Source organism: Spermophilus citellus (genome assembly GCF_964194105.1).
Source record: "Spermophilus citellus genome assembly, chromosome: 3".
NCBI lineage: Eukaryota > Metazoa > Chordata > Mammalia > Rodentia > Sciuridae > Spermophilus > Spermophilus citellus.
Genome location: NC_138184.1, coordinates 114984952 through 115000584, shown reverse-complemented (window position 1 = coordinate 115000584; position 15633 = coordinate 114984952). Strand labels below are relative to the sequence as shown.

At 60.0% G+C, this 15633-nt stretch overlaps 1 protein-coding gene and 1 long non-coding RNA gene across 3 annotated transcripts in view; both read left to right on the top strand.

The window, feature by feature from the left end:
• Window positions 1-14885, top strand: part of MN1 (MN1 proto-oncogene, transcriptional regulator) — a 40072-nt gene extending 25187 nt beyond the window's left edge. The window contains exon 2 of the mRNA XM_081286129.1: window positions 12403-14885. Within this exon, the coding sequence (XP_081142255.1) occupies window positions 12403-12578 (176 nt within the window). The 3' untranslated portion in view covers window positions 12579-14885. The remainder of the gene's footprint in view (window positions 1-12402) is intronic.
• LOC308644667 lies at window positions 705-7309 on the top strand. 2 transcript variants are annotated; one of them, XR_014021070.1, is made up of 3 exons: window positions 705-886; window positions 944-1427; window positions 1465-7309. It is a non-coding gene; the product is annotated as an uncharacterized lncRNA (long non-coding RNA). The 2 variants fall into 2 exon arrangements; XR_014021071.1 differs by having other exon boundaries at window positions 944-1493; window positions 1570-7309.
• Window positions 14886-15633: the final 748 nt, after the last annotated feature.

Here is a 15633-nt window from a genome sequence, read left to right as displayed (position 1 = left end):
TGGCTGACACAGCTCTGCTTAGGAACACCAGAATCTGAATTTCATGTAATTTTCATTTGTTATGAAACAGCCTTCCTACTTTTCAACCATTAAATAATGTCAAATGAAAATTCTTATCTCTTGGGCTACAAAAATAGAGTCCCCCAAGTCCACAGTTGCGGTGGGGCAGATTGGGCTCCTGTCCCAGCCCGCACAACCAAAAACCTTCCATGGGTTTGTGTAAGAGGAAGTTAAAAACAGCTGTGTATTAACCTGAAAGGATGATGATAACCATCCCCTTCGGCAGCCTATCCTGTACCCCAGTGTGTGTTTCTCTGCCTAAGGCAGGACTACTATTTACATCGCAGAAAAATCAAGGTTCAGAGAGGCAAAGCACTTTGTCCAAGATCACACAGCTGGGAAAAGAAAGGAGTGGGACCTGAACCCCCTGGGTTCTCTGCTCACCCCAGGGCCTGCTGGGGAGGGCTCCAGGGTCCTCTCTGGCAACTGAAGTGCTGGAAATCACCTTGGCCTGGGAGCCTGCATCCCTGCCTGAGCATCAGTTTCTCCATCTGGGAATGGCCCCCTTCGACCCCCTGTCTGCTGGACCGGGTGTCTCCCCGTCCACCAGTGTTGGCTCTGTCTTGTCGCAAAGGGTCATGGGTGCACGTGCTGTGCTGGCCAGAGAGGACTTGGGTGGGGGGTGGGGGCGTTGGGCAGGAGTTTTAATCCTGGCCTGGCCTTGACCCGTCTTCTGTCCTCAGGCAGGTCGCTGTTTCTCTGGGTCTCAGTTTCTCCCCCTCTGTGATTGGACTAGGTCAGACCACAGGTTCAAGGTCAGGCGCTCACCCGGGTTGATCAGAGCCCTCTGGCTGCAGCGTCGCTGGGAAGGAGCCAGGCTGAGCGGGTTCCTGAGCGGCCGGTGCCGCAGTTGTTCAGCCGGGTCAGCTGTGGGCACCAGGAGAAGTGCGTGTTGCTGGGCACTTTGTCCTTTGTGGCTCCCCCGACCCGCAGTAGACCTCCGCCCACGGAACCTTCTGTTTGAAATGACAAAGTTTGCCTTTTGCAAGAAAGCCCTGGTGGCCCGGCGACTGCCGCAGACTGGCGTTGACCAGCGCATCCCCAGAACTTTCCTCGAGCACAGAAATGCCCTCCGCCTGCCCTTCCCAGCGCGGTGTCCTTGGGCGCATGCAGCTGTCAAACCCCTGAAATGCAGTGATTTGTGAGCAGGGGATTGATTTTAAACTTTATTTAATTTCAAAATGTAAAAGCCACCCGTGCTAGAGGCTGCGCTGCCGGACACCCCAGGCCTGCATTTGGAGAGCCTGGGCTTGTAGGGGTTCTGGGACACCGACTGGTGGGGCCTTGGGTGGGAGCTGTTGCTTGGCAACAGGGACAGGAAGCTCTCCTTGCCCCGCCCATAGGCAGCTGGCCCCGCCTCTGCAGGGGTGTTGCCCAGGTGGGCGGGCTCTGTGCAGATGGGAGGGTTCTGCTGGTGGGCGGGCTTTGTCCAGGTGGGCGGGCTCTGTGTAGGTGGGCGGGCTCTGTGTAGGTGGGCGGGCTTTGTCCAGGTGGGCGGGCTTTGTCCAGGTGGGCGGGCTCTGCGCAGTCTCTCTTGCACCCCAGGCCTCCCTGGGAGGGCTCCTGGATGCCTGGGCTCAGACCCCAAGTGGGTGAGGTCCGGCCTGCATCAGATCCTGCCTTCAGGGGACATGTATGTGGGAATCTCATCCCCAGTGGCCTCACGTGTTCCAGGTGCAGAGTGGGCAGGCTGAGAGGGGAGGTGGGGAGTGCGTTTTATTCTTTCCTCCCTCTCTCCCACCTGAACCCTGTCCCTGTTTCTGATGTGAACAAAAGAAGACGAGGCCTTGGAAATTGACTTGGCTGTATCTTGAGTCAGCTGTTCTGTGCTGGGTGATGGGGGGCAAGTCACCCACCTCTCTGAACCTTTAAAAGGGAACAACGCCCGCCCCCTGAAGGGAAGACTGCAGTGCTTAGGATGGGTCTGGGTTGTGGTCCCTTTCCTGGGAAAGGGTGAGGTCACTGCCCTCCAGTGCCCTGATTCTCTCTAAGGACAACATCAAAACAAACCCAGCCAAGGCCCCACCCAACCGGCTCCTCCTGCCCAGAGGGCGCCAGGGCTGTGGGGAGGTCATTTAGCTGATGCTCACACCTGGAATTGACCTCCACTCACCCCAGAGGTTTTCCCAGAGGTCTGCTTGGGGTGGGGCGGGGTGGGGTGCTGGTTGGGGGAGGGGCCTCCCTGGGTCCTCCTTCCCAGGGAGGACGAAGTGGCGGGATCTCTGGCTCTGGCCGAGGGTCAGCTGCGGTCCCCTCTCCTGTAGGGATGCCGCCGTCTGCTTTCGTGGTCACGACAGGGCCCCAAGCACCGGGAGGATTCCAGCTTCCAGCTCTCATGGGAAGGCCGCTGGCCCGGCCGGGTTCTGGACAGGGTGTGGACAGACCTCTCGGTCCTGGTCAATCTGGGGACACAGGGTCGGCGGACCTCCAGGGAGGCCCCATGCCACGGTCTCCCGGGAAGTTTCTGTCCGTCTGTCTGGAGGCCTGGGGGTTGTGCTGTGCATCTTGGCCATTTTAGAGATTCCCTGGGGTTTGTTCCTGCCCCTGGGGGTGGATGTAGCGGGCACCTGTGTGGCAGCTGCCAGGGCCGCAGTGGGAGCTGCAGCAGGCCACAGGACATTTGCAAGTTCGACGGACTGAGCGTTCAGTAGGGGGGCTGGGAGAGCCCCGAGGCAGGAGGCCGCCAGGTGAAGGGAGGAGGGACACAGGTGGCCCAGGTAGAGAGGACAGCTGGCAGGAGAAGTGTACCCCCTTGGTGACAGTGTGCTGCTTCTGGTGAAGCGGGGACCAAGCGCTGGTGTGGGCGGTCGGGCCGCACAGGTCTCTGCCCTGATGCGCCTGCGCCCCCAGCCTGGTCTCCTGGGCCTGGTCCTGCCGGACCCCAGGGACAAGGGCTGTGACCTCTGCCTGGGAGCAGAGTCTCTGGTCTTAACCCTCCTGAGACAGGGGCCGAAATCCCTCCAGAGCTGCCTGTGGGCGTTGCCAAAGGTGCCCCGTCCTGGGGAGATCCTGGGGGTGAGGCCGGTTGACTCAGTAACGCACCGCCCCTGCGCCCGCCTCTTCCCACACTCTCTGCCGGAGCCCACGCCCCACCTTTCCAGGTCAACGCCAGAACTCGCTGACACTCAGCCAAGCCAATCAGCACCTCCCAACGCTCTCCACCCCCAGGGCAGGGATGAGTGCACTTTTCCCAGCAGTCCGCAGGAGAACTTGGGGTGGGGAACACCTACTCTTCAGGTCACAATCCTGGCAGTCAGCTCTCCTGCCACTTATAAAGAGGATGGCAGCTCAGAGAGGGCAAGTGATGCTCCTGAGGTCACACAGCTTCTGGCAGGGTCTCATGCTGGTTTTCTGGGGCTGGAGAGGAGAGCACAGTCTGATCAAGTGGCGATCGTTTGTAGCAGGCATACCCCTTCCCCAGAAGCCGGGGAGGGGCTGAGGGGCAACACCGGCAGCCTTGGGGCTTCCTCCCCATTGTTGTGATGGATGGAACCAGCCAGCTCCTTCTAAGCCCAAAATAGCTGCAACTGCTCCACCCATCTCTCTTCTCCAGGCCAGGCAGAACCTGGGCCTGGTTAAAAAGACACAGACAGGCTCTGGACTCATGTGGACCCAGGTGAAAATCCAGCCCTGCCATTTCCCAGCTGCAACACCTTGGCCCTCCTAGGCTGTTCAGGGGGTGAGTCAGCTCAACCGTGAGCATCCCAGGCTGTCCCTGGGATTACCAGGCTTGCCCAGCCTGTCATTGTCTACTGGAGTTGAGGCCATGAAAGGCTTCAGGACCCCCACCTATCTCCTGTGGCCCAGCATGGTAGGCTTGCTCGGCCTCAGAGACCCGCCCTTCTTGTGCTGTGTTTGTGGACACATCTTGGTGGTGGTGGTGGTATTATTATTATTATTTTTTTTTTTTTTTATTTTGGTACTGGGGCTTGAACTCAGGGTCCTTCGACCACTGAGCCCCATCCCCTGCCCTATTCTGTATTTTATTTAGAGACAGGGTCTCACTGAGCTTCTTAGGGCCTCACCATTGCTGAGGCTGGCTTTGAACTCTCAATCCTCCTTCCTCAGCCTCCCGACTGCTGGGATGACAGGCATGTGCTACGGTGCCAGCCGGAATCATTATTATTTAAGAGATTTCTAGAGGCCTCCCCCACCCACATTTCATATTTTATGGATTGTTAAGTAGGAGGTTAGAAAGGTTTCCACGGCAGCTCAAGAAGGATGACCCGTGCCAGAGTGAGCCATAGGACCTTTCGGGTCCCTTAGGGCCATGGTGCAAATCGTCACATTCCAGGAGCATGTGTTGAGCACCTGCTGGGTACCCAGGACTGCTTCCTCTTCAGGGGAACTTGGGCCAATGACCACTTCTCACCCTCAGGCTCAGGCTCAGCCGGCCTCCTCCGTCCAGGGCCTGGGAGCAGATAGATTTATACAAAGTGATGGTTAATTTTTTGTGTCAACTTGATTGGGTCCCAGGGTGCCCAGATATTCACATAGCCATTATTTCTCTGAAAGACCCTGAGCAGTGCCTACGGTCTCTGCCTCAACTGGGTGGAAAGAGCCACAAAGAAAATGCTTGGCTGTGTTCCAATAAAACTTTATTTGCAGAGGCAGACAGTGGGCCGGCCTGGCCTGTGTGCTGGGGTCTACTACCCTCACAGGTTCTTCATCTGTGACATGGGGCTGAGAGGCGGCTGAGAGGAGTCTGCCTCCCAGTCTCCTTGGGGATTAGCGTGGGACAGAGAAAAACCTGGGCTGGGTGTCGGCTGTGATCCTTATCTGTCATTGCTAATAGTCTCCTGTCACTTGGGCCACAGCCCTGCCCCGCGGGCCTGTGATCTCATTTCACAGCTGAGGAGACTGAAGCACAGATCAGGTGGCTGTCCCTCCACCCGTCTGTCACTGTCGGGTGACCTGGGCCACATCTGCACCCCTCCTTGGGCCTCGGTCTACCCCCCTGTACCCTCAGAGAGGACTCGCTGATGTGATGCATGGGTCACATGGTCACATGCTCTGTGTGGGGGGACATGGAGGGACAGAGGTGGTGTCCCTGGTAGGGGTCACCAGCTGAGTGGCATCCCAGAGCCCCTGCTGCCCCCGATGGGGAATGAGTCCCGAAGCCCCCGGAACAGCCACCCCAGCCCCAGGCCCGGAAGAGCTGCTCAGTGACAGCAGACTTGGGGGACCCGGCTCCCTGCCTGGGCCCGGGGAGCCCAGGGCTGTTTCTGAGCGCAGCGACTGGTGGCTCGGGGAGCCGTCTGCTGAACGGCTCATGTGCTGTGCATCCTGGGAACCTGGGGAGGCCTCCCCGGTGCTGAGTTGCTCCAGGTTACACGCTCAGAGAGGTACAGCGTCCTGCGTAATGCAGCTCAGCACTGTGTCTAACAGCATAGGGGCGACTTGGGTGTGATAGGGTGTGGGAAGTCGCTGAGCTGCCCATGGGGTCTCAGAATGATTCTGGTGACCCTGGGTGGCAGCTACCATTACTGTGTCATCCAGAGCCATGCTGAGGCTTGGCCTGCAGTATCCCTGTGTCTCGTCCTGAGGCCCGGCCTTCCCCTCCCAGCCTGGGCAGCAGTGGCTCCCTGCTGGGCCGTCTCCTGTCGTGTTGGGAGGACGGTGCAGGCAGGAGGGGCTGGCGCTCAGCTGCCCTGGGCCGTCACGTCTCGGTGCGCACCGGCCATGAGTGGCCCTGGGGTACGCAGGCCTCATCTGTCACAGGTCACTGGCTGCATGGCTGGAAGCTCCAGGCCCCTGGAGGCCACCCGCCCCTCTGTCCACTCCGTGGACCGTGGCCCTCTGCGTCCCCTCCTTCGGGGCCGGGGCAGGTCCCCAGCCCTCAGTCCCCACCGTGTCCTGTCCGCCTTGGGCTCCAGGAGGCCAGCTCCGCTCTGCCCTTGATGCTCTCCCCGCGGAGCCCTGGGCCAGCTCAGTCCAAGTGACAGCTGCCCGCAGCCCGGTCAACTTGGATCAGTCTCGGGGGCTCCTGGGCCTGCCCAGCGGCCAGCACCGGCTGCCACGGCCCAGGGCCCCTCCCAGCCAGCCTGCACGGGGGACAGAGGGCGCCCGGGCCTGCTCTCCAGGAGCCCAGCCAGGCCTGCGCTGCACGGTGACAGTGGCTATGCACGCACTGAGGCTCATCAGGGTCCATACCCAGCTGCTGGGTGACCCTGGTTCCTTCCCATGCCATCTGTGAGCCTTGGGCCCTTGTCCTAAAAGAAAGTCACTGTTGACCAGAGAGAGGGGGAGGTGGTCCCCTGGCTTGGCCGGGTGTGGCCGGAGATTGTCACCTGCAGGAGAGTGCAGAGCCGCCAGGGGACCCAGGTGCAGGGCTGGGCTGGAGGGAGGCCGTCCCCTGGGCCTGCTGTGGGTCTGCATGGCCCCTGCAAGATGCCCAGATGGGGTGTCACTCAGGCTCCGGCCACTGTCCCTGGGTCTCTGATCCTCGGGGTGTGGGTGCTGGTTCCCTGCACTAGGGCCGAGATGTCTCAGGGTCCCTCACTTTGGGAGGCCCCTGCCTACATCAGGGTAAGACTGCAGTGCGCCAAAGGAACAGGGGGTCGCACAGACACCCACCCCCTGGCCTTTTAGAGAAGACAAAATAGGCCCAGAGAGGTGCCGTGACCTGCCTGAGGTCACACAGCAAGTGGGAAACAGAACCGAGATGAGGATGTCCCTCATGGAAACAGTGAACAAAGGCTTCTCTGGTGGCTGCCGCATGCCAGGAAGCAGACAGTCCGGAGTCACATAGGCGTTTGTCCTAGGGCCCCCCCCTGGGCTCCACTGGCCCTTACTAGAGGGACTGCCAGCCCTTTCTGCAGGTGGGGAAACTGAGGCTGGCAGGTCGACCTGCCTGGGACCGTGGAGCTGGTGGGCGGCAGGCCTGTGGGGTCCAGGGCGGGATCTGAACCCAGGCCTCTGAGCTCTGGTCAGAGCTGCCCCCAGCTGTCAAGTGTGGGCAGGGGCAGGCGGAGCCCAGCCGTGGGTCATGGGATCGCTGTGTTCCTGCTTGTTTGGTGGCCGTGGAGACCCCTGGTCTGCCACCAGCGTCCGGCTGGGATTTGCTTTTGCTGCCCCTGAGCCCAAGGCACCCCCGGGCCCCATCCTGCAGCTCGGAGGAGGGAGGGGCTAGGGCTGAATGTGGACATGTCCCCTGGGGCCCTCTGTAGGGTCACGGGTTCTGCAGAAGGACTGTCTGGGTTTGGGGGTGACTGCTCAGGACCCCACACCCACAGAGGCGGGGTCCTGGGGACTGGGTTCCACCCCCAGCACTAAAGACAAGCCTGGTCTGGGACGGAGCCCTGAGGACCGGAGCACTATTTCCTGAGCACCTGCTATGTGCTGGCGCCACGGACCAGGTGTCGCTGGGCCAGGAGCTGGGGGCCCTTACCCATTTCACGGGGATAAAGCTGAGGCTCAGGGAGGGAAGCCCGAGGCCGACCTGCTGCTGAAGGCGCCAGGGACCAAGTCCAGACCCGGGTCACCTGACGCCGCAGACCCCAGGGGGCTCTCTGTCTTTGGTGGCCTGTGGGGGCGGGGCCTGACTCAGACCTTGTCCTTGGGTCAGCAGCGTTTCCGGCCAGGACTAGGCAGAGCCAGGTCCCATGACGTCACGGGTGGGGCGGGGCCACGTGCCAGGGGCGGGGCCACGGCACCTCACCCAGGGGCTTTGGAGAAGTGTCCCCCAGGGTGGCCGCCAGATGGGACGGCAGGAGTCCGGCAGAGGGGAGGAAGGAGGTCATGCCAAGCCTGTGGCTTCACCCTGAGGGCAGTGGGGAGCCATGGAAGGTTCTAGCCGAAGAGAGGACTCTGGTTGGCTTCCGGAGGCCCGCCCGGGTCACACAGGAGGATGGGGGCAGCGAGGGATCACGGAGGCCTGGGGCCTGGGGACAGGCGTGTGTGCAGCGGCCTTGGGGAGGCCCAGAGAGGAGCTGGCCCAGCCCTGTGGCCTCCATCCTGGGGCCTTACTTCCAGTCCCAGCAGCCAGCCGCTAGCCGAGTGACACCTGTCACAGAAGTCCCCTCCCAGGTCCAAGTAAAGGGGAAACCAAACTCATCTGGAGGAGACGAGGTGCCTGGCCCCGCTGCTGCTGCAGAGTCTCAGTAACAATCCCGGGGACTCAGCCTGGCCTCAGTCCCTGCCAGCACAGAAAGTGCCCCAAGCGGCAGGGCCAGCCCTGGCCATCTCCAGAGCCGGGCTGCTGAGGGCTGGGGACTCGGGGCCCTGACCTTTGTGTGGGGCCTGGCCTCTATTATCTCATTTAGTTCTCCCCACAGCGGCCAGGGGGACCCCGATGTGGCCCCGGCTCGCAGCTGGCCCAAGGCACTGGTCACTCTGTCCCCGTCCTCCACACCCTTGGCCATCCCCCTGGTGGGCACAGGGACAGAAGGTGGCTGGGCCAGAAATTCCCTGCCCGAGGGTCCCAGGGTGGCAGGGTGGCTGTCCCCGGCCCCAGCTCCCGCATGTCACCCAAACCGAGGCGGCTCTGTGGTGGACTTTCAGAGAGGGAAACCTGGGATCCCACCGTGGGGGCCTGAAGAAGGGAGGGGACAGCCGAGTGTCCCCAGGTGGTGGCAGGTGCCCTCCCCTGCCCTCGGCCACCCTGGCCGGCAGCTTGCGGCACTTCACCTGGACCCGGCGCTTTCATCCCTCGGAGTGGCCTGTTACCTCCCCCCAACCCAGGCCCTGGAGCTGTGGCGACAGGCACACAGGCCTCTGCTGCACACACAGTGGCCCCTGTCACTTTTGAACCCCATGGGAGAAAAGGGGCCACTGATTATTCCACAAGTACCTCTGGCACCTGCTGCCCGTTCTCTCCTCCCCTTGGTGAAGGTGACCGTCCCCACTGGGGGTCAAGATGTGCCCAAGATGACATCTGACCTGGGGCTGGTGGCCGGAGGGACAGTAAGGGCAGCCCACCTCCAGGCCTCTACCATGGGCACGGGACACAGGCGGCCTGTCCTGGCTGATACAGGTCCTGACAGCTGTCCTTGCTGGGCAGTCTGGCCCATCTGTCCCCACCCGCCAGAGGCCCCTCGGGCCACGCTGCCCCAGGGGGGAGGCCCCAGGGGTCCCTGCCTCTGGGACCGACCCACTCCGTCAGTGCCAGCTTTTTTTTTATATTGACCCCAAGCTGTCCTGAGCTGGGCCCAGACTTGCCACCGCCAAGTGACAGATGAGCAAACCGGGGTCTGTGGACAGGAGCCGCTGGCCTGGGTGCCTCGGGTCTTGAGGGGGGAATCCACCTGCACCCGGTGCCTCAGTCTTCCAGTCTGTCAAGTGGGGATGAGGGCCACGCACATCACCGCAGGGCTCTGGGCACTGCCCTGCCTCCCCTCTGCAGCCACAGTTGGCAGTGACCAAGTGGGACACGTGACAATACCCGCTGGGTGCCCTGGTGTCTGCCAGCACTGGTACCACAGCCTGGGGCCATCCCCAGCCCCAGGGACTCTGCAAGGGACGGTTCTGTCTCTGGTGCTGGTATGGGGGAGGGACGGCTGCCTGTCGTCCTGAGGCTTGGGGACCCGGGGCCTCTCCCCTACTGGGGCAGGCTGTGACTTGAGGGTCTTCTTTGGGACTGATTTATCGGCCTCCCCAGGGGCCACCGTCCTAGGGCGTGTTGGGTCCCCGCTGGAGCGAGTCCCCGGAGGATGGGTTTGGTCTTGCTGGGGTGTCCGGAGCTCACCGACGACCACGCGCTCCCTTAAGGACACCTGTGGACACCAGGCTGCCGTGGTGCTCCCTCCTCCTGGGCCCAGGCTGGGGGAGTCCCAGGTCCATGCTCTGTGGCATATGTTTCACCCTCTCTGGGCCCCAGCGCCGGGTCACCTAGTGCCACGAGAGTCTCTGGACTCCTCCTTCCCGATGCTGCTGGGGAAATTCCACCAAGGGAGGTGGGTGGGGACCCGTTGAGGTCTTGTCACTGCCTCAGTTTCCTGTCTGTAAAGTGGATGTGAACGTGGAGGGTCCCCAAGGCGCTCAGCCACCCCCAGAAGATCTTGCAGCCTAGGAAATCCCACCAGGCCTCTTTCCCAGGAAGCGGGGTGCTGCAAAGACCCCTGGCCTCGTGGCCCTCCCAGACCCCAGTGACAGTTCCAGCCGCCCTACCTGGGGACCGCTATGTCTGCCAGACTGTTACAAGGCCCCAAGGGGGATGAGGTCATCGCCACTTGAGAGCCAGACAGCTGAGGACCAGAGAGGGACAGTGGTGGAGCCCTGACACACAGCAGTGCCACTGTGACTTCACTGTGACCGTCTGGCACTGCCCCTTGGTCATCAGCTCCAGGGGGAGGGCGAAGCCTGTGTCTGTCGTGTCTCTGCCTCGATCCACAGGGCGGGAGTGCTGCCTGGCACATAGTAGTTCCTCAGTAAGGGCTCATCCATGGCGTGAGGGAGGAAGGATCCTTTCTCCCCAGGCCTGGCCCCTCTCAGCTCACAGGTCCCAAAGCCTCCGGGGAGGGGCCCCAACCCAGTTAGTGAGTCACACCTGGCCTGGCGTGGGTCTGTCCCTCTGGGAGGGTCCTCCCTGTAGGCTGAGGCCTCCTGCCTAATCCCAGAGGGCAGCCTGGGCGGCAGCGACTCCTTCCAGGCCCAGGCCCTGGGTCGGCCTGTGGCGTGGAGGGTGCGTGGGCCGTGGCCTTCAGTGTCTGGGTGTCCCCTGAAGCCATCCTCAATCCCAGCCTTCTCCACGTTTCCTGAGGCAGACGGTCACCGTTAGTCTGTGATCAAATGAAACTTCCTGTCCCTTCCTGGCTGCGTAACCTTGGGCAGGCTATGTGCCCTCTCTGAAAAAAGAGAATAATCTGACGCTGGTCACTGGTCACTGGACAACAGTAAATTCAAGGTCCCCCCAAACTCTGCTCCATTCTTTCTCCACCTCACCCTCAGAACTCGCAGGTCTGTGTGCTCCTGGTCTGATTCACACTAAGGTGTGAATGGCCTCCAGATTCTGCCTCGAGCATGTCTCACAGATATCATGGTGACCTGTGGTCTCTAGGGGTCTGTGAGGAGAAGATCGAGGGGATTTTCAGGGTACACAGGATGAACGGTCTTCCTCATCGTTGGTCTGTAAAGTTCCCTCACACAGCAGCTGGGGATGGTACTTCTCGATGCTGGTAGGGAGTCTAGCCTTGGTTTTTGCTGCCTTGAGGGCTTCAGAGTCTGCCTTTTTTGGGGGGTGGGGAAGGTACCGGGGACTGAACTCAGGGGCACTCGACCACGGAGCCCCATCCCCAGCCTTATTTTGTATTTTATTTAAAGACAGGGTCTCACTGAGTTGCTTAGTGCCTCACTGTTGTTGAGGTTGGCTTTGAACTCGAGATCCTCCTGCCTCAGCCTCCTGAGCCACTGGGATGACAGGCAGGTGCCACTGTGCCCGGCTTACAATCTGTCTTTCTGAGGAATGCCCTTCGCTTTTTTGTGAACACCTAGTACACTCAAAGAGGTCTGTGCACTTGGTGGACATTTCCATTTTCAGAGGAGGGGACTAGACTCGAGTCCCTTTGTGGGGCTAGCACCCAAGTCTCTCAGCCTTTGGGTTGGAGCTGTGTGTCTCCAGGAAAGTGTCTGTGCCTTTCTGGGCTGCCCACTCCTGTTCTCCTAAACTGGAGTCAGAAGGCTAAACCCAAAGAAGGGAGGGATGAAAGATAGGCAGGTGTCCCAGGAGGCTCCCCCACCTGTCCCACCCTGTCTCCAAGCTGTGGGGTGGGGGCCCTGCCCAGCCAGGGGTTGGGGGACTCTGGGCCTCTGCCTGCCCCTGGCTGTACCCTTTGGGCACCCACAGGCCCCTCCCCATCCTGTCCACTCCCCTGGGGAGGTGCTGTGCATTTCCCCTGCGTGACCCGCGCAGGTCGGTCCTCTGTGTCTCAGTGTCTTCTCTATGAAGTCGAGGTGACCTCCTTACTTCCCAGGGTTGGCCTGCAGTGGGCCCTGGCTTAAGACGTTTCCAGCACCCATCAGGCCCCGGGCAAATGTCCGTCTGGAGGACCAGAGGACAGGCTGCTCTGGACTGGGACCAGCCCCGCCTCCGCCCGCGGGCGGGGTCCAGCGAGCTCCTACACGTCCTTCACCGCCCCCACTTAGACGCCCCTCCTCCAGGAAGCCCGCCCACCCCCCTGTGTCAGTGGCTCTGGGAGACTCCCGGGTTTATCTTGCTGGATTCCACTTCCCAGGGGGACACGGGGACCCAACGGCGGGGAGGAGCTGCGGCCTCCCAGCCACGACCTCTAGACCCCCAGACCATCTCTGCCCGGAGTCGAGGCCCAGGCACGGCCTCTCTTCTCGACCTCCCTCCCCCAGAACCACGCCCACCACTAATCTGCCCTCTCCCTTCTCCCTCCACAGCCCACGACGCCATCAGCAAGGCCTCAGCCCAGCCCGGCAGCCACCTGCAGTGCCTGTCCGTCCACTGCACAGACGACGTGGGGGACGCCAAGGCCCGCGCCTCCGTGCCCACCTGGCGGTCCCTGCACTCGGACATCTCCAACCGATTCGGGACATTCGTGGCCGCCCTCACTTGAGTCGCCCAGAGCCCCCCCCCCAGGCCCTCCCCTCCCCCCACCTGTCCCCACCCCGTTAGGAAAGGGCCACTATGGCTGAGCGATTGGGTTGTTTTTTTTTGGTCGAGGTTGGTACCCGCTTAGTGGCTTATGGACCCGAAAGGGTTGATTTAAAGGGGCAGGGGATTAAAAAAACCTCAAAAGTTTTCTTTTTTTTTTTCTTTTCTTTTTTTTAAAGAAACTGCCACCTGTGTTACAGTGTGAACCCTGCCCAGTTAGCCCACTTCTGTTTCCACCTTGGTTTTTCCTGTAGAGAGCTCCCCGTTTCTCTGTAACCCTGGCCGACCCTTTTAGATGACCTCTTTTTTTTTTCCTTTATTTTATCCCCGAAGCTTCTGTGTCCAAGTACTGTTATTTCGTAATAAGACAAGAGTTGCTTTCCTTTTTTTTTTAAATTCTCTTTTATTTTCCTCCCTCCCCCATCTCCCCCCCCCCCTTTTGTTCACTGCTTATTAAAATGGAAATCCTGGAGAAGAGTACTTTTGGAATATTGCCGGGTGAAGGATTGTCATCGCAATATTATATATTGACACCCAACTGTCATCAGCCAGACAGGAGCCAAACAAGTCATACCCCTTAGGTATTCCGCCTGCAATTATGTTTTGTCTGTTCCCTAAGAAAATAGAGAGATTTTCCTTCCGACAGACACTTCTGGACCCCGGGCTCATCTTCAGTCTGGCTGTCCTGCTGGAAGCTGGCCCTCCCCGCCTGGATCTGAGGGTGCGCCCAGCTGCCCTGGGAAGGAGGCCCCGCAGTGAGGTTTTTCTCTCCTTTTCCAGGCCTCTGGTCTCTACACCCCCCCCCCCCAGCCCCCATTCCAGGCCCAGGGACCTCAGGTGCCTGAGGGGAAGCCTTTGTTCTTTCCTGGCTGGGCATTTCCTGGGGACCTAGGGGACTGGGTGTGTCCCCTTCTCTGCTCCTGTTCCCCCCAGCCAGTCCTGGGAGGATGATGGGGCCCCTGGCTTGGAGTCCGGGTCCTTTCTCCAGGGGTCTGCCAGCTGCCAGCCTGATCCAGGCCTTTTGTTCTTTAACCTTGGACTCCCTTCCCCCCCTTTTGATTTGATTTCTAAAACTAGAGCCATGTCCCCGTGTCTCAGGAGGGAACTGCCTCTACTGGGGCAGACGCTGGCGGTCACTGGAGGCCCATGTTGGCAGGGACAGACGGACACCTTGGGGTGCTGCTGACCCTTGTGAAAAGCGTTTGGGATTCTGGGGGTGGGGGGGCACACCGATTCCAGGGTGGGTCAGACGAGAAGCGACGTGACATCACTTCATTCAGATGGTGACGCTCACTTTTATTTCAGTTTTTCATTGGCGAGTGAGTTTTCTAAATGCTCCCTCCCAGGCCCCTGCCTGTGGGGTCCCCAGAGTTTACAGATCCAGTGTCCTTTAGCAAGTGGCCTGAGGCCCCATACCATGCCCACATTGTTTATCTCAAAGAACTTTTCAGCCAAGGGAGAGAAGAGCCCAGGAAACCCTCTGTGTCCCCTGTCCCTCCTCCTCGTTCCCTGGCTGGCCCTTGTGGCTGGGGTCTGGGCCCTCTGACCAAGGGCAGCCCTGGCCACAGGGGTGGACAGAAGCAGTGGCGGGCAGAGGGCAGGCTTGTCCCCACCACGGGCTGCAGGACAAGCCAGGTGCTGGGCCACACCACCTCCGTGCCCCTGGGGTCCGCTGCGCAGCTGTTGGAGAGCTTCAGGTGGTGGTTCTAGACAGGAGCGGTTCTCCCTGATGGCTTGAGGCCGGGGAGCGGAGTCTCCCGACCTGTGTCCTGGACTTGGCCCCACCGGCCGCCCGCACGTGGCCATCAGCCTGTGGTCCTTGCCATTCTAGAAACTTCGGAAGCTTCCAACGTCCTTGCTCCCCACGGGCCCCAGATCGGATCAGCTTTTCGAACAGCCTTAAGCAAAAGGATGTCATTTCCTGTCCTTTGGTTTTCACGGGAAGAATCAAAGCAAATGACGAAAACACACGGGACTCCGCGCCTGCACCCGGCGCTCTGCGGGAAGGAGAGGGAGCTGTTCCTATTGCACATGTAAAATAAGGAGACTCGACTCTGCTGTGTGTTAGGCAATCCTGTCGTCTTTTTTGACTCTTTAAAAGAAAAATTCATTTCTGAGATGCTTGGTTGGAAGACTGACAATAGCTCATGAATTGAGTGTTATTTTTTTCTTAATGTAAAGTGCGGTCTTCCGTATTCATGCAGATTGTATATACCTGTATATGTTTTCCTGAGCAGCTAAATAACAATAAATATGACGTTAATGGTGAGTGTGGAGCCTTTGTGGGCGGGGCTGCCTTTCTCCCCTCCCCCTTTCCGCTGGATTCTTCAAATTCCCCTGGTGTGTGTGTGTTGACGTTGCTGCACATTGGGTCACTTCAGGGTTGGTCTCCTTGGCCCCTGTTGACATTTGGAGCCTGATGATTCTTTTTCTTCTTATTTTTTCTTTTTTTGGTACCAGCAACTGAATCCAGGGTTACTTAACCTCTGAGCCCCATCCCCAGCCCTTTTTATTTTTTAATTTAGAGACAGGGTCTCGCTGAGGTGCTTAGGGCCTCACTTTTGCTGAGGCTGGCTCTGAACTCGAGATCCTCCTGCCTCAGCCTCCTGAGCCACTGGGATGACCTGCGTGCCCCATGTGGCTGATGATTTTTTTTTCTTGACTCCTGGGGTGAGCAGCATCCCTGGCCTCTGCCCACTGGATCTCAGCAGCACGCCCCTCCACTACTGGGACAACCTAAAATGTCTCCAGCTGTCACACAGAGTCCCCTGGGGGTGGGATCACCTGGGTCTGGTATCTGACAGTGTGGGAGGGAGGGGGCCAGGGAAAGCCACTTGGTGGCTGTGCTGTACCATGTGACAGTCCCACTTCTGGGTTCCAGCACTCAGCTGGGTGACCTCCTGCAGGTCATGTGGTTTTCTGGCTCCTCCATGTCCCCATCTATGAAACAGGCCCAGCTCATGGGGTCATCACAGGACACAGTGTGTGTGGACATTGCAGACAGGAGAGGCTCCAGA